Source organism: Ictidomys tridecemlineatus, chromosome 1, assembly GCF_052094955.1.
Source record: "Ictidomys tridecemlineatus isolate mIctTri1 chromosome 1, mIctTri1.hap1, whole genome shotgun sequence".
Taxonomy (NCBI): Eukaryota; Metazoa; Chordata; class Mammalia; order Rodentia; family Sciuridae; genus Ictidomys; species Ictidomys tridecemlineatus.
In genome coordinates this window covers 257,937,948-257,956,412 of record NC_135477.1, presented here as the reverse complement: position 1 = coordinate 257,956,412, position 18,465 = coordinate 257,937,948, and the positions used below count along the sequence as shown (strand labels likewise).

The 18,465-nt window shown below is 39.4% G+C and overlaps 1 protein-coding gene and 1 long non-coding RNA gene across 9 annotated transcripts in view; one reads left to right on the top strand and one right to left on the bottom strand.

Moving 5' to 3' along the window:
• The window catches only part of Srd5a1 (steroid 5 alpha-reductase 1), a 79,241-nt gene that overhangs the window by 59,528 nt on the left and 1,248 nt on the right, over positions 1 to 18,465 (top strand). For 2 of the 8 annotated variants that reach the window (XM_078018488.1, XM_078018492.1), the window contains exons 6-7: positions 2,179 to 2,270; positions 2,418 to 3,206. In XM_078018488.1, coding sequence (XP_077874614.1) covers positions 2,179 to 2,270; positions 2,418 to 2,566 — 241 coding nt within the window. In that variant the 3' untranslated portion in view covers positions 2,567 to 3,206. Of the gene's footprint in view, positions 1 to 2,178; positions 3,207 to 10,903; positions 14,277 to 15,426; positions 15,607 to 18,465 lie in introns of those variants that run through there. The other 6 variants (XM_078018491.1, XM_078018495.1, XM_078018490.1 and 3 more) reach the window with 5 other exon arrangements.
• On the bottom strand, positions 505 to 2,259 carry LOC120885511 (uncharacterized). Its single transcript, XR_013424527.1, has 3 exons — positions 1,472 to 2,259; positions 1,196 to 1,269; positions 505 to 1,055 (listed from the first exon to the last, which is right to left on the bottom strand). It is a non-coding gene; the product is annotated as an uncharacterized LOC120885511 (long non-coding RNA).

Below are 18,465 nucleotides of genomic sequence, written 5' to 3'. Positions count from 1 at the left end.
AGTTGAGGGGGCTTGGGAGGAGGGGCCCCCAGGAAATCTTGAGGGTTCTTTAGCACCTTCACAGAGATCAAACCAAACATCCTGAGGCTGTTGGTCACAGACGGAAATGATGGCAGGGCTGTGTGGTCTGCAAACAGACACCGGTTCCGGTTCCCCTCCGTGGGGTAAATAACGGAAGAGTCCAAGCTGAGCGGCTCTGAGCCCTAGCCCCAGCTGCCTCCCTCTCACCCTTCCCTAGGTTTCTGATTTAAGGCCCTCCGAATTATCTCCAAGAGTGTTATATAACCTCTTTAAAGCAATTAAGCACCGGTGCAAGGGCACACGCCTGTAATCCCAACGACTCTAGATGCTGATACAGGAGGATTGCCAAGTTCAAGAAGAGCCTGGGCAAGCTAGTGAGGGCAGATCTCAAAATTTAAAAAATTTGAGAATTTAGCTCAGTGGATTTAATCCCCAGCACCCAAACCAACCCCCCTCAAAAGAAAAATAAAGACAAAAAACCAATTAAGCACATTTGATATTTAGTATGATAAGGCAGCTTAAGGTTGAGTTAGTCAGAGGAATGTAATTAAAAATCAAACAAGCAACCATGGCATTCACCACTTCCAAACAGGACGAGAGTCCTCCGGGCAGCGTGAAGCGGGGGGATGCCAGATGAGTGAGCTCAGCGCCTTGAAGAGCCAACCAAGGCGCGTTCCAGACACTGGCCAGGCCAGGAGCGATGTCTGAACACACAGTGAGTGCTTGGGCCTTCGTCCGTGAGGGGAATCAATGACCTCATTATCACGCTGCAGTGATTTATCAAGTGTCATCTTTGCTGAGCAAGCCCCGGGGACCATGGAAAGCCTCGAGCCAGTGCATGTGACGACAAATATGTGACTAGGAGTCTGGCTAGTCCACAGATGGGACTCCAGGCCACAGCGGTGGGATAATAGGGAGGACTGACTTGGAAGGCCTTTCCAATACGGCAACGTGGCAGGCGAGACAGGAGGGCAGGCACAGCGCGTTTCCAGAAAAGAGATGAGGCTCCAAAGTGGAGCGGGAGCTGGCTAGACCTGCAGAAAAACAAAGGGTTGGGGCTTGAGGGTGTCCAAGGAATGTCACCTCAAAATATAGTGCCCTGGAAGGCCCATTATTAAAAGCATTTGGGGGTCAGCAGATGCTGAAAGAGGCCTCCCCAAGTTCCTTCACCTACCTAAGGCCAGATCCACAAAAGAGGAGCTCAGTCACGTGGGATCTTCTGTCTGGAATGTCATTCACCAAGGAAGGCTAGACGCATGTCACAGAGGAAGAGACACTAGAGCCAGGACCTTGTTCCCCGGCCCTCCTCCCCCTAAAAGGCATCAACTAGCCCCTTCCCCTTTCCCAGGCAGGAGGGTGTATGGCTCCCAAGTCCCACTGGGTGCCGAGAGCTCCGCTTCCTGCAGGCCCTGGGGTGTTCACAAATCTGTGTGCTTCCCCTCCTGCTGACCTGTTATCAGATTGTCTCAGTGAAACTTCAGAGGGTCCAGCGGAGGGCCCTTCACCCCTTAGGTCAAGCTTGATGGAAATCGAGGGAAGACCCATGGACTTGTCACCCAGACGTGTTCTGCTTTCCTGGTGGACATTTGCAGTCTGTTTGGCAGGGCTGGACACCTGGAATGCTTTCTCAGCCGAATGATTTCAAGAGCTTGCCTGGAGGTCCCAGAGGGGACCTGCATACCCTCCCCTTTGAGCATGCAGCTTTGGGAGACTCCACAGGGAGCTCTGAGGGACGAAGGGGACACCTATCTCACCAGCCGGGCTCCCTGAGGCAACCCTGGTGATCAAGGAGGTGACCGATGCCACAGTCAGACCACCCTCACACCCACAGGGAATTTTGACTTCAAAGTCAGCTGGCTATGCTTCCTTTTCCACTCACAGCCAAGGCCAGGTCGCCAGGCAGTTTGGCTCAACCTGCTGGGACGGACTCTTCTCACTACATTAAGTCTCTAGTCTGTGAAGCTGACGTCTTCCCTGGTGCTTGGATTTCTTGCTCTCGGCCAGAGGTGTAGCCAGACCTGCTGTTGGAGGGAAGGGAAGCTGGGTCCTAGGGTCAGTGGTCCTGGAGACCAGCTCTGCCGCAGAACAGCTGTAGGCACCCAAACACCTCGGCAGGATTGAGGCCCAACCCAAACCTCACTTTCTGGACTGTCCTAGCTCCAGCTGCCCTGCTCAGGTCCTCAGATGTCCAGAGAGGAGAGCCAGGACCAACCGGTGTTCATGCCAGCAAATGGCCGGGTTTCTCCAAGGTTAGTAAATGATTCTTTGCTTTCTTCTCTCTCTCCTCCCTCCCTCCCTCCCTCCCTTCCTTCCCTGAGTTCCAAGTTCTAAGCCGGAAGGTGCCTGTGAGGTTGCACAGAGCCCTTGTGGAAAGCAGTGCTCTCTTGGGTGTGCAGGTGTCCTACCACCATGGACAGCGCCCCTGGGTCTTCCACCAGGCCCTGCACCTGGTCCAGTGAAGCAGCACTACACAAGACAGCTTCCAAAATCAAGTTCAAGTTTGTATGTGACGAGGTTTAAAAGTAGACCACTCAGCCGCGCATGACCTGAATGTGATGAGGAGACATGAAAGCGTGTGTTGAAGTTCACACGCCCGTCTCTGTGGCCAGCATTCCCCTGTGCATGTGGCCAGCTCACCAGCTCCGCGAGGAGGGCACCTGGGATGGAGGAGTGAGGTGGGCTCAGGGCTCAGGAGCAGGCAGCCAGCAGGGGCCCCAGGCTGCAGGGTGGCAGGAGGCTGGCTTTGGGCCCAGGTTGGGCTGAAATCTCGAGAAGAGTCCCAGGTTTGATTCCCACTGTTTCTGCTTGTGATGAGAGTCACCGAGGACCAGAAGCACTGGGCTCCGGGGCCACGGCAGAACACGGCGTGCTGTCCTAGAACCACTTGACTTGGCACTGCGTTCCTTTACTTTCATTTTAGCTTTTTGAAAAATAAGATGCTTCTTGCTGGGCGCAGTGGCACACACCTGTAATCCCAGTGGCTCAGGAGGCCCATACAGCAGGATCACGAGTTCAAAGCCAGACTCAGCAAAAGTGAGGCGTTAAGCAACTCAGTGAGACCCTGTCTCTAAATAAAATACGAAATCAGGCCGGGTGTGGCTCAGTGGCTGAGTGACCCTGACTTCAATCCCTGATACCCTCCCCCACGAAATAATAATGAAATAAAAAATAAGATGCTTCTTAAATGGATTATTTCCTCCCCCCCTGCACACACAGCCTCTACCCCCACACACTCACACCCATGTTCAAGCACTCACACGCACACACTCACACACTTATCATGGGAAGGGAGATACCCCTGAGTTATCCAGTGCAGCCCAGCGTGGTCATACGGTCCTGGTAAGAGGGCAGAGGTGATAAGGGGATGGCAGCAGGGAGCAGAGCGCTGCCTTCAAAGGGGGAGGAAGGGACCACCAGAAGCTGAAAAGGAAAAGGAAAGGGACTCTCCTCAGAACCTCCAGAAGAAAGCAGTTGAACCGATGCCCTGACTTGAGCCAGAAAAACGGAGTCTGGATTCCTGACCTCCACAGATCTAACCTCTGCATTTATGTGGTTTTAAGTTACTAAGTCTGTGGAGATTTATTACAGCAGCAGTAGGAATTTAAAATGCCATTTTATGCCACGTGTGTATGTATATTTATTTTTCTAGACAAATGGAATATACAAAGCAGATTGTTTTCTTGATATTGTTGTAGTCAATTCCTATAGCACCACCCTTTTACAAAGGGCTTTCTGGCATTCATTTGCATGGACGAATATATTGTGTTTAATGTATTCTCAATCCATGCATAATCAATTCTGTTTGCATGTCCACTGTCAGAAATGATGTTACCGAACAGTGGGATAGCTGGGACAAACGGTGGTTCCGTTCCTAGTTTTTTGAGGAATCTCCATACTGCTGTCCAGGGTGGTTGCACCAATTTGCAGTCCCACCAGCAATGTATGAGTGTGGCTTTTCCCCACATCTGTGTCAACACTTATTGTGGCTTGTATTTTTGAAGATTGCCATTCTGACTGGAGTGAGAGGGGAATCTCAGTGTAGTTTTAATTTGCATTTCTCAAACTGCTAAAGATGTTGCCCATTTTTTTCATGTATCTTTTGAGCATTCATATTTCTTCTTTTGAGAAGGGTCTGCTCAGTTCCTTTGCCCATTTATTGATTGGATTATTATCGTGTGTGTGTGTGTGTGTGTGTGTGTGTGTGTGTGTGTGTGTGTGTGTTGACCTTTTTAAATTCTTTGTATATTATGGAAATTAACCCCCTATCTCAGGGGCAGGTGGCAAAGACTTTTTCTCATTCTGTAGGTTCTCTATTCATGCTCTTGATTGTTTCTTTTGCTATGAAGAGCTTAGATTTAACATCAGCATATACAGTGACACAGCCACATCAATGTTTATAGCAGTGCAATTCACAATAGCTAAACTGTGGAACCAAACTAGATGCCCATCAACAGAAGAATGGATAAAGAAAATGTAGTATATATACACAGTGGACTATTATTGAGCCATAAAGAATGAATTTATGACATTTGCCAGTAAATGGATGGTTTGGAGAATACCGTGCTAAATGAAATAAACCAATCCTCCAAAACTAAACTCAAATATTTTCAATGTTTTTGCTGACTCTTATTGAGCCATAAAGAAGAATGAATTTATGACATTTGAAAGTAATGGATGGATTTGGAGAATTTCGTGCTAAATGAAATAAGCCAATTCCCCAAAACCAAAACTCGAATGTTTTCAATGTTTTTGCTGAACCATAATAAAGGGTGGGGGGGTGGTAAGAGAAGTTCAGTAGATTAGACAAAGGGGAATAAAAGAAAGGGAGGGGATATGAATAGGAAAGACAGTAGAATAAATCTAACATTTTTCCTATGTATATATATGAAATTACCTAAGTGAGTCCCACCACCATGCCCACCTCAAGAATGAGGTCTTAATTAGCCTAAGATTCATCCTATACTTGTATAATTTTATCAAAATGGGATATACTGTCATGTACAACTAAGAAGAACCAATAAAACAACATTTTTTAAAAAAAGAAATGCTGTTGCAATGAACATCCAGCTTCATCTCACTTTGGCCTCCAACTGGGTTTCTGCAGGATGGGCCCTGAGTGGTGGAAGGGTGCTCAGGTTAGAAAGACACCATCAAATGCCTTATCCACTCAATACAGCACACACCTTACCAACAAGAGCTAACCATCCTGGGTATTGTATGTATGTATGTATGTATATGTGTATGTGTTTTGAGGTTATTGTAAATGGGGTAGTTTTCTTTGTTTCCCTTTTAGAGGATTTGTCACTGATATACAGAAGTGGTTTTTATTTATGGGTGTTGATTTTATATCCTGCTACGTTGCTGAATTCATGTACTAGTTCTAGAAGTTTTCTAGTGGAATTTTGGGGGGCTTCTAGGTATAGAATCAAATAGTGCTAATTTTAGTTCTTCTTTTTCTATTTGTATCCCTTTAATTCCTTTTATTTGTCTGATTGCTCTGTCTATAGTTTCAAGAACTATGTTAAATAGAAGTGGGAATTCCTGTCTTGTTCCAGGTTTTAGAGGGAATGCGTTCAATTTTTTTTCCATTTAGAATGATGTTGGCCTGGGGCTTAGCCTTTATGATGTTGAGATAAGTTCCTGTTATCCCTAGTTTTTCTAGTGTTTTGAACATAAAGGGGTGCTGTATTTTGTCAAATGATTTTTCTGCATCTATTGAGATGATCATATGGTTTTATCATTAATCGTATTGATGTGATGAATTACATTTATTGATTTCCATATGTTGAGCCAACCTTGCATCCCTGGGATGAATCCCACTTGATTGTGGTACACGATCTTATTGTTATATTTTTGTATTTGATTTGCCAGAATTTTATTGAGAATTTTTGCATCTCTGTTCATTAGAGATATTGGTCTTAATAAGAAAGACCATTAGGGTTTCTGCAGGATGGGCCCTGAGTGGTGGAAGGGTGCTCAGGTTTGACAGACACCATCAATGCCTTCTACACTCAATTACAGCACACACCTTACCAACAAGAGCTAACCATCCTGAGTATTTATTTATTTATTTATTTTGAGGCTATTGTAAATGGGGTAGTTTTTTTTGTTTGTTTGTTTTTCTTTTAGAGGATTTGTCACTAATATACAAAAGTGTCTTTGCCTGGTTTTGGAATCAGGGTGATATTGGCCTCATAGAGCGAGTTTGGAAGTGCTCCCTCTTTTTCTATTTCCTGAAATAAATTGAAGAGTGTTGGTATTAGTTCTTCTTTAAAGAACCCTGCTGGAGGTCTTATAGAACTTGGCTGTGTTTCCATCTGGTCCTGGGCTTTTCTAGGTAGGTAGACTTCTGATGGCGTCTTCTATTTCATCACTTGAAATTGATCGGTTTAAATTTCGTATATCATCCTGATTCAATGTGGGCAAATCATCTGACTCTAGAAATGTGTCAATGCTTTTGATATTTTCTATTTTATTGGAGTACAAGTTTTCAAAATAATTATTAATCACATTCTGCATTTCTGCAGTGTCTGTTGTAATATTTCCTTTTTCATCATGTATGTTGGTGATTTGAGTTTTCTCTCTCCTTCTCTTTGTTAGCATAGCTAAGAGTTTGTCAATTTTATTTAATTTTTTTCAAATTATTTTGTCAATTTTTTCATTTGTTTCTTTTGTTTCAATTTCATTGCTTTCAGCTCTGATTTTAATTATTTCCTGTCTTCTACTGCTTTGGTGCTGATTTGTTCTTCTTTTCCTAGGACTTTGAGATGTAATGTTAAGTCATTTATTTGTTGACTGTTTCTTCCTTTAAGGAATGAACTCCATGCGATGAACTTTCCTCTTAGTACTGCCTTCATAGTGTCCCAGAGATTTTGATATGTCGTGTCTGTGTTCTCATTTACCTCTAAGAATCTTTTAATCTCCTCCTTGATGTCTTTTGCAACCCATTGTTCACTCAGTAGCATATTATTTAGTCTCCAGGTGTTGGAGTAGCTTTCATTTTTTATTTTATCATTGATTTCTAATTTTATTCCATCATGATCTGATAGAATGCAGGGTAGTATCTCTACTTTTTTTATATTTGCTAAGAGTTGCTTTGTGGCATAATATATGGTCTATTTTAGACAAGGATTCATGTGCGGCTGAGAAGACAGTGTATTCGTTCATTGAATGATGAAATATTCTATATACATCAGTTAAGTCTAAGTTATTGATTGCATTATTGAGTTCTACAGTTTCTTTGTTCAGCTTTTGTTTGGAAGATCTATCCAGTGGGGAAAGGGGTGTGTTAAAGTCACCCAGAATTATTGTGTTGTATTTGACTCTTGAATCTAAGAAGAGTTTGTTTGATGAACATAGATGCTCCATTGTTTGGGGCATATTAATTTATTATTGTTATGTCTTTTTGATGAATTGTTCCCTTAAGCAGTGTGAAATATCCTTCTTTATCCCTTTTATTAACTTTGGCTTGAAGTCTACTTTATTTGATATGAGGATGAAAACCCCGGCTTCCTTCCACAGTCCATGTGTGTGGTATGATTTTTCCCAACCTTTCACCTTTAGTCTGTGGATGTCCTTTCCTGTGAAATGAGTCTCCTGGAGGCAGCATATTGTTGGGTCTTTTTTTAAATCCAATCTGCCAGTCTATGTCTTGATTGGTGAGTTTAGGCCATTAACATTCAGGGTTATTATTGGGGCAGGATTTGTATTCCCAGCCATTTTTTGTTTGTTTTTGTTATTAAACTTGACTTGATTTCTCCTTTGATTAGTTTTTCCTTTAGTGTAATACCTCCCTTTGCTGATTTTCATTGTTGTTTTTCAATTCCTCTTCATGGAATATTTTGCTGAGGATGTTCTGTAGTGCAGGCTTTTGAGTTGTAAAATCTTTTAACTTTTGTTTATTATGGATGGCTTTTATTTCATCATCCAATCTAAAGCTTTAATTTTGCTGGATATAAGATTCTTGGTTGCATCCATTTTCTTTCAGAGCTTGATGTATATGTTGTTCCAGGATCTTCTAGCTTTCAGGGTATGGGTTGAAAAATCTGCACATATTCTAATTGGTTCCCCTATATGTAATCTGATTCCTTTCTCTCATGAGTTTTAATATTCTCTCCTTATTCTGTATGTTAGGCATTTTCATTATAATGTGCCTTGGTGTGAATCTGTTGTGATTTTGTACATTTGGTGTTCTCTAAGCCTCTTGAATTTTGTTTTCCAATTCATTCTTCATGTTTGGAAAAATTTCTGACATTATTTCATTGAATAGATTGCTCATTCCTTTGGTTTGGACCTCTATTCCCTCCTCTATCCCAATAACTCTTAAATTTGGTCTTTTTATACTATCCCATGTTTCTTGAATTTCTGCTCATGATTTCTTACCATTTTTTTTTTGTGTGTGGTTTACATTCTTTTCAAGATTATATGTTTTGTCTTCATTGTCTGAGGTCCTGTCTTCCACATGGTCTAATCTGTAGGTGATGCTTTCAATTGAACTTTTAATTTGGTTTATTGTTTCTTTCGTTTCAAGGATTTCTGTTTGTTTGTTTGTTTGTTTAAAAAAACGCTATCTCCTTATTGAAGTAATCTTTTGCTTCCTATACTTGTTTTGTGTAGCTCTTTGTCAAAATAATCTTTTGCTGCCAGTATTTGCTCTCTTATGTTATCCTTTAATTCACAGAACATTTTAATCATGTACATCCTGAACTCTTCTCTGTAATTTCATCTGCTGTGCTGGCCATGATTCTAATAATGTGGTATCTTGATTTGTTTGGGGCACTTTTTTCCCATGTCTTCTCATGTTGCTTGTGTGTCTTCCCTTCTAGCTCTGTGGATCCTAGGCGTACAGTTTTTACCCTATAGGCTTATAGTGCCCCTGTAGGGTTCCAATAGCTCTCCTTTGAGGAGAAGGACAGTGTTATCAGATCCCAATATAAACAATATACACCCTGAAAACAAATTTTTGCTAATAAGATGTTTACAGTTTGGTCACAATGTACAGAATGGTGAATTCAATTATTATCTACAATATATTCAGTAGGTTTGAAAAGGGTTTACAGTTTCTGATGATGGACCAGGGGTGAGGAGTGGGATGATATGCTGAGGATTAGGAGGTGAGGATATAGAGTTATTATATCTTAGGAAGTGTGAAAGAGAAATCTAAAGTGGAAGATTAGTAGCAGGAGAAGGGTAAGAAAGTAATTTTTGGTAGTCAGGTAAATGGGAAGACAGTAGAGTACATAAAACAAACACACATATATATCAAGAAAATTTAAAAAATGTTAAAATAGCAAAATTGGTAGGAAAAAGAAGAAAAAAAGAATATACAACACAATTATACTATTCAGACATCCCATCCCAGTCCTCAAAATCCTAATTCATGCAAAGTACTTGGTTTCCCATATGCTGGGGATGTGAGGGCAGGAGAAAGGAGAGGGAGAGGGGAAAAAAATCCTGAAGGAAGACACAGGGCTTGTTTTGGTTGGGGGTCAGTATCTTTCCTGCTTTCCTTCTCATCCAATAGGTGGGGTCATCTGTTAGTTGGAATCTCCACCCTCAGGATGCTGAAGATAACTGGGGGGTGTCACTGTGCTGGGTTAGCAGCTTCCGGGGCAGGGGGAAGTTAGAGACTGGGTACCTGGAATATGGTGGCAAAGGTGACCCAACATGGAGGCTTCTGCTTTCAGTGGTGGGGTGTCGGGTCAAGTGGGGGGTGTCAAGTGATGGCGTTGGATGATGGGTTCTGAGATAAGCTCTGTGGCTTGCAGTGTTGTTGGCTGACTTCAGAGCCTGTGTGAAGTTCCTAGGTGCAGGCAGGCTACTGTGCATAGGAGACTGTGTCCACTGCTGCAGAGTCCCAAGATGGCTGCAACTGGGGGAGCCCCATATTGGTAGATGGGGGTCCACACAGGAGTGGTGGCCAGAATTCCTATGTGTGGGATGCTGCCAGATGTCCTGCGTGGGAGCAGCGTGGTGATTTCTGCTCAAGTGGGTGGCCAAAAGTTCTGTGCAGGTGTTGATGGTCCTGCTTGGGTACCCGGTAGTCCTGTGTGGGTGAGTAGTTGGGAGACCTACTCTGATACTGAGGCCCAGAGCCCCAGATGGGCACAGTGGCCATGATTCCCGTGTGGGAGCAGGAATATTGCTTGCAGAGAAGCAGTATTCTCACGACTTGAGTCCCAGGTCACAGAGTGACACAGAATGCTGCCACCCTCTGGCCTACCACCTTGGATCTCTAGAGCTAACCATCCTTTATTCATTTTCTCTACTAGAAATATTCATTCATTTTCATACATTCATATTTATCCATTTTCTTAATGATTGACATATCTTTATGTATTAAGTACATTACTCGTGCATCAGATTAGTTGCAAAGATTTTCCCGTTTGTCTTTTAGTTTTTCATAGTGTCTTCTAAGAAAATGTGTTCAGTTTTTGTTTTAGATGTTTTAGATAAGACTTGTCTACTTTGTATGTAACACTGAAATATTTTATTCCCTGCTATATCTGATATTTGTGCATGTTGCAAAATAGGAATGTAACTGATTTTTCCTAAAGAAAGGCCAATACTTCATCTTCTCCTCAAATATTTGAAATACTGCCTTTATGAGATCCCACATCTAGCTGGGTTGGTGTCAGTGTTCATCCTTTTTTATATTTATTTTCTGAATATAAGATACTTGAAACAATCTTATTATATATATATATTTTTTACTATCTGAAAGAGCTCTCCACTAATTATGTTTCCTTAAAAACAATTTTTTTTTTACTATCTGAAAGAGGCCTCCACTAATTATGATTCCTTAAAAACTTCTTGAATGCTTACATGTTTTTTTTTCTATTCTTCTATGTCATTTTTAAATATATTCCACTTTGATTTTCAGGCAGTGAGATTATCCAAAGCAGTGCTCACACGCTTGCCAATGTGAGGCACGTTCGCAGGTTGTCCTGGTCCAGCGCAGTGGTGTGGGTGATGTGCAGAGAGCGCCACTGGCTGAGACATACTGCAAAAGGCCGTTCCTGGGGGTGACAGGGCTGTAGATGACGGGCAGTGGATACAGAACTGCCAAAACATTAAGAATGAATTTATTCTCCACGGAGAAGATCTGGAATGGAAAAACAGCAGTGAGAAACAGCCTGTGCCTGTGAGGGGTCAGATTGCCTTCAACACATAGAGAAGTGGAGGGAGGATTCACATCTGTGGGGTGTGCATGTGTGTGCCTGTGTGTGTGTGGTGTGCCTAGGAGGCGATATGGGCCACTAGTGGTAAATCAAAAGCTAACATTTAATTCTTAACTTTGAAAATTAGAGAAGGCTATCCTATAAGCTTATATTTAAAAATCACCAACATAACCATTTCTAGAATTAAAAGTCCAAAGACATAAATTCAAAAGAGCAGAGTATATATAATGCCTCCTCCAGACCAGCATGAGGAAAAAGATTTGAAGAGGGAAGAAACAACAGAGAAGTGGAAAATAAGTCCAAAGAGCAAGATAATAGAAGTACACACTTATCAACTAGAATTTAAAAGTAAAACAGTGTGATATCTCATGATGAGCAAGAAAAATTTTCAGAACATTCTTTAAAACAAAACAGAAGTGGAATATTTATGCCATTTTTTTTTTTAAAAAAAAGCTGATTTGGATTGTTAAAAGAAGACACTAGGAACAGAAGGCTCTCCAACCTTGTTCTTCTGATTCAAGATTCTCTTGGCTAATTTTGGGTTTTATATGTGCGCATATGCTTTGGAATCAGCTTTCAATTCCCAAATAATGAACATGCCAGAATTATACCTGGAATTGAGACTCACCCATGAATCAGCTTGAGAGAAGAGGCAGCCTAACAATGGGGGTCTTTCCAATTTGTAGGAATGACACACCTCGCCTTCTTTGTAGTTTTCAAAGTAAAAGTCTTGCACAACTTTTCAAATATCAGTTTCTAGGCATTTTATTTGTATGTTATTATAAATGATATATGTTTAATATTTCATGTTTTGCTTATTTATTGGTATATGGAAATAAAATTGTTTTGTATACTGACAGCATTCAAGATTCTTGCCAAATTTGATTATCAATTTGTATACTGCATGGAGTTCTTTAATGATTTATATACACATTTGTGTCATCAGCAAACAATGACTTCTATTTATTCCTTTGATTCTTTGGCCTAGTTTATTTATTGTTCTTGGCTTATCACTCTGGAAAGGCTCTCTAATTAGTGTGAACCCCACTGTGATATGGGCAGCCTTTCTTCCCTCCTGGGGGCAAGAGTTCAACTTCTTATTGTTAAGTTTACTTTAGGATTTTTGTTGATGTTTTTACTAGATTAAGAATGTACTATTCTAGTTCTGGCTTTCCAAGAGTGTTCGTAAAATTGTGAACAGATGTTAAATCTTATATTCGGTTTTCTTGACACCATCTAGATGATCATATGATTTTTCTTTTTTTTTTTTTTTCTTTTTGGGGTACTGGGGATTGAACTCAGGGGCACTTGACCGCTGAGCCACATCCTTAGCCCTAATCTGTATTTTATTTAGAGACAGAATCTCACTGAATTACTTGGCACCTCACTGTTGTTGAGGCTGGCTTTGAACCCATGATCCTCCCAGCCTCAGCCTCCTGAGCCACTGGGATTACAGGAGTGTGCCACCATGCCTGGCTGGTTTTTCTTTTTTATGTTATGTGGAAAATGACATTGAGACTGACTTTCAAATTTTGAACCAATGTCACATTGTAATAAATCCAAATTAAACCTGCATTATCATTTTTATACATTGCTAGATTTAGCTTATATTTTATCTGGGATTATTCCATCTGCATTCATATGAGAGATTGGACCATAGCTCTCCTTTTTTATTACATCCTTGACAGATTCTGATACCAAGGCAATGATGACCTCAAAGTGACTTTAGAGCTGTACCCCTCTTCATTCCCTGAAAGAGTTTAGCTGTAAGGTGTACAGTGTCCCCACTGCCATTTCTGATGGTGGTTACATATTCTTTCTTTTTCTTTTTCTTGATCAATTCCATTAATGCTTTCAAAGAATGAACTTTTATTGATTGATTATTCTCTATTATATGCTTATTTTATATTTCTTTGATTCCTGCCCTTGTTCCTGTTGCATTCTTCCTTCTGTTTTTAAAATTTGCTCTCCTTTTTCCAATTTCTTGAGATTATGATGAAAATTTACATTGCTGACTTTTGATCTTTTTTTCTTTGTGGTATAGGAATTTTAGGCCAGGAGTTTTGTCTTTTAAACATGGCTTAAAAATCTTTCCCATAGATTTGGATATGTCACTCCATCCTTATTACTTAGTTCTAAATAGTCCTTGAAGTCCTCCCCATTTCATCTTCGCCCTTGGTTTATTCAGAACTATATAACTCAATTTTCAAACAGCTGGGGATTTGACCATTTCTTTTTCCCTAGCTGACTTCCACGGTTGTCAAAGAACATTATCTTTTTATTTTAATTTTTTTGAAGAATTGGAGGCTTGTTTTATTGCCCAGCCATGACCAATTTTGGAAACTGTTTCATGTGCACTTAAAAATAAAGTGTATGCAAGGGTTTAGAATGTAGCATTCTATGTATGCTAATTATGCCAAGTTTGCTAGCTGTTTGGTTATAATTGTCGGCTGTTTCTATCGGCTTGAAGATAAATGTGTTAGAATTGCCCATTATGATCAGGAACTGGTCTATTTAGCCTCTGTATTTTGTCAATTTTGCTTTGTGTGTATTTTGAAGTTGTTTTTAGATGTATACAGAATAAGATTTATAATGTCTTCTTAGTGGACTGACCGTTTTATCATTTTCAAGTGTCTGTCTCTAGTAAGGTCTCCGTCTTAACACTGCCTTGGTGTGACTTTTGCAGGGTCTGCTAGTTCCCTTTGTTTTGCTGTCCCTGGAGTACCTTTCCCTATTCTTTTACATTTAACCTTCCTGTGTCCTAATATTTAAAGTCTGCCTCCTCTAAAGAGAATATAATTGTTTTTTTTAAAATATACATTGCAGAAAATTTATAAAAGGCCAAAAAATGTGGGAAAAAACAGCTTGTTTAGTATTCAAGAAAGGCACTTTGAAACAAGCACATACCATGGGATAGGCTAGGTCACACAGACTGACCACATCTACAGGTGGTCAGGGTAGGGAAAGCAAGCCTTCTAAAATGGTACAATTCCTCCTAGTGGGATTTCAAACCGTCGTTTTTCTTGTATGTTTCAATATTTCATTTACAATAAAGAACTTCTAACTTTACCAAAAGTGCTGATGCTGTTGTCATTGGGATCACACATCAATGGGTACACGTCTGTGTCTGTCTTCACATCCACACAGACACAGACAGACTCATAATTCAATGCTGCTGTGCCTGCCCTAGTTCAGGGCCATGTCTTTTTTTTTTAATTGTTTTTTTAGTTATAGGTGGAAACAATATCTTTATTTTTACTTTATGTGGTGCTGAGGATGGAACCCCTCTGAGCCACAACCCCAGTCATGTCTTTTTGCTGCCATCATTCCTCCATATTGAACAACAAATCAGATCCTCCTAAAACTACAGTTGACATCATTTCCTTGTTCTTTCAGTGGTTCCCAGTGTCACGAAGATAAAGTGCAAGCTCCCCCACATACAGCCAAACCCTCCGAGATTTGAGCCCATGCATCCTCTGCCCAATGCCTGCCTACACTTTAGTTTCAACTACAAAGTGCTTGTGGTATTTTTACTTATGTGATTTGCTTCCTCAACAATTAATTTGCCAGGAATATAATTGGATTTTAAAATCCTCAACTGACAGAAATCTGTTTTTTCCCTTGGCATATTCAAACCATTCCTATTTACTGTTATACTGAGAGAGCTGTGTGTTTATCTGCCATGTTACTGTTTGCTTTCTATTTAATCCATCTACCTTAAGTTTTTTTCCTCTCTTCATGATTTCTTTCAGATCATTTCATTTTCCTATATTTTGTTTCCCCTCTGGCTATATTTTTTTTGGTGGGGGGGGGTGGTTCTTGTAAAAGTTATCTAAAGCATTTCTCACTTTATTAAATATTGCTAACCTTACATTTAAAAAATATATTTAAACAGGTATCAAAATATTCTCCAAGACATATTAGGAAAACATACAAAAATGAAAATAGCAGTTATGAATTAATGCCAGAATTAATTGAGTCCATGTGTTTTGGCACGTGCTGTATGCTTGTTGAAAGCTGAGGACTACATTCTTCAGAACACTTTTCTCTCTGGATCTGGTTGGAATTGACCTAAGTAGAAGGGCACACAGTTTGGAAGGTGAGATCACTAACTGTTGAGCAAAAAATCACTACTCCAAAGGGTCATCATGGTCAGGTATAATGACAGACAACTGCAGAGACAACTGGTAGACCAGCCTGTCTTTCCCTCCCTGGTTGGCATCAGATTCATCTGGCTTACTGGCCCTGCTGGGTATCCCTGTCCCTGGACCACCACCAGGCATGTGGCTGTGGACCTGCACAGGTGACAGTTCCTAGAGGCAACATCTCCTGGAGGCAGGTCTCCTGCCCTTTGAGGTCCCACCTCTGTGACTGGAAAGGAAAACTCCTGTTCATTCTGCTCCAGGTAAGCAGGTAGCCACTGCGTCTCTGAGTGTCCACTCTCTTTAGACCTTCACTTCCAGCTCCTCCCACATCTCTGAGTTCTGACTTCTAGAATAAGCCCTGTTCCCGCACAACACCAACATCTGTGTTTCAGACAGAATACAGACTGAGAATTGAATGAAACAGATGACATTTTACATTGTTAAATTGTAAGGTTCAGAATTAATGCATGATTATAATGAGTCTTCAGTGATCAGAAAGAGTGCTTTGAAACAAAAGGTGAAAATGATTTTAAAATACAAAGAAAATTGACAGAAACACAACTTTATGCTGCCTAAATTTGAAAACACTCATAAAATAGATGTTTTGTTAGAAAGATACAAAAAACTCAGATGGATTTGATAATAGATAGAACACCAGGAGAGAACTCTTAAAATTTTAAAATGTATCAGAAATATGTCTTTAATGTTACTGTGAGCAGATGATTTTACAAATCATTATCCTAAAATATTTAAGGAAAGCATACTACTACTTAAGCTATAAGAGAGTTGCAGATGTGAAAACTTTAATAAGATATTTGTGTATATCATCTACTAGTGCATTTCAGTAATACTACACATGCCTAAATAGATTTTATTGCTGGAGAGGAGGATCATGGAATAAAATGAATCTGTTCTCTAATTCTTCAATGAATAAATAGGTCAAGGGAGAAAGGTTCTGGGATATTTTTATAAATATAAAGAATGCGTTTAATAATATTCATTTCTGAATTAAAAAAAACTTTTAGAACTAAGAATAAAATGTCATTCCTATTGTAAACCAGCTTAAAATTAGGTTAACAATGAAAAAATATGGTTATTCCCATTAAAATAAAAAAGAGACCATTCCTATATTGCTGATTTGAAAATTTTAGACACTAGAGTAAAATGAGAAAAACATGAAATTGCATACTTAAAGAAGGAGGTGACAGTATCTGTTTTTATAGGTGATTTGATCATCTACCTGAAAGACACAAGGAAGTAAACTAAATAAAGCTATTTGAATAACAAACTGTAGTTGGTGATTGGTAACCTATCCAATGCATAGAAATTGATAACTTTCCAACATAGCAGCAATAACTAATAAGAAAAATCTACATATATTCAATAAAAAGTATAAAGGTACTAGCAACACACCTAAGGAGAGAGAATGTGCAGAATTACTCTGATATAATGAACATTTTTAGTTCATGTCAAAATTTTTAAATAAGTACAGGGAGCATTCTTTTGGATAGGAGACTTGGGCTAATTCTTATATATATTTACTTAATACAATTTGATAAAATCAATTTATATAATCTAAAACAATAACATAACTTATTATATTTAAGTTCTGCATCTTAATCAGGATTTTGTTTTGAATTTAACAAAAATATTTTAAGATTTACCTGGAATAATACATTTGCTGGAATATATAATTATTAAAAATATGTCTCAGTGGAAGGATATCTATCAGATATTAAATATACCAATTTATAACCTAAAAATTAAAAAGATTTTTCTTTTTGTCAAGTAGTGGATAAGCAAATGTTTGGAACAAAATAGAAACTTTAGAAACATACTAAGAGTTTGCAAGACTTTATTATGTCATACTCTCAATCATTGGAGAAAAAAAATTATACATGGAATGAAGGACTAATTATTTAGGAAAAAGGATTTTCTATCTATTTATTTATTTAATCAGTTATTTATTTATTTAATCAGTTACATGACAGCAGAATGCTCTTTGATTCATTGTACACAAATGGAGCACAGTTTTTTACTTCTCTGGTTGTACCCAAAGTAGGGTCACATCATTCATACAATCACACATGTACTAGGATAATAATGTCCATCTCATTCCACCATCTTTCTTACCCCCATACCCCATTTCCCACTCCCCTTTGCCCCATCCAAAGTTCCTCCACTCATCCTATGCCCCCCCTTTATGGATTATCATCCACTTATCAGAGAAAACATTCAGCCTTTGTTTTGGGGGGATTGGCTAACTTCACTTAGCATGATATTTGCCAACTCCATCCATTTACCTGTAAATGCCATAATTTTATTCTCTTTTTGCTGAGTAATATTCCATTGTGTGTGTGTATGTATGTGTGTGTGTGTGTGTGAGATATATATATATATATATATATATATATATATATATATATATATATATATATATATATATATATATATAGTTTCTTTATCCATTCATCTACTGACAGGCATCTAGTTTGGTTCCACAGTTTGGATATTGTGAATAGTACTACTATGAATATTGATGTGGCTTTGTCACTATAGTATGCTGTTTTTAAGTCCTTTAGATACAGACCAAGGAGTGGGATAGATGGGTCAAATGGTGGTTTCATTCCAAATTTTCTAAGGAATCTCCGTACTGCTTTTCAGATCAGTTGCACCAATTTGCATTCCCACCAGCAGTGTATGAGTGTGCCAGAAAAAAAATATTTTCTATCTCATATTTTACACACACAAAAAAAATACATTTAAAAAGCTTTAACATTTTCAATGTAAAAATACAAAAAAAATAGATATTGGAAATGAATATAGATATTTGGGTGAGGAAATAGTAAGCATGACTTAAGTTAGAAAAAACTAACCTATGAATGGTTCTTCCTTTCAACTTGGTTGATCATTTTCTTAAAGTATCATACTATAAAAGCTTCCAGAATCAAAATGTCATTTGTGTCAACTTTAACAGAAAATAAATAAAGTTAAGAGGTTATGAAGGAAAGTTCTTCACAGTTGCCAACAATGACTGTCAGAGCCACGGAAATGCACAAAGTCCCTGTAGCCCTGCACAGAGCCCACCTGCCAGGATGCCTGTCCAGCCACTGTCCAGC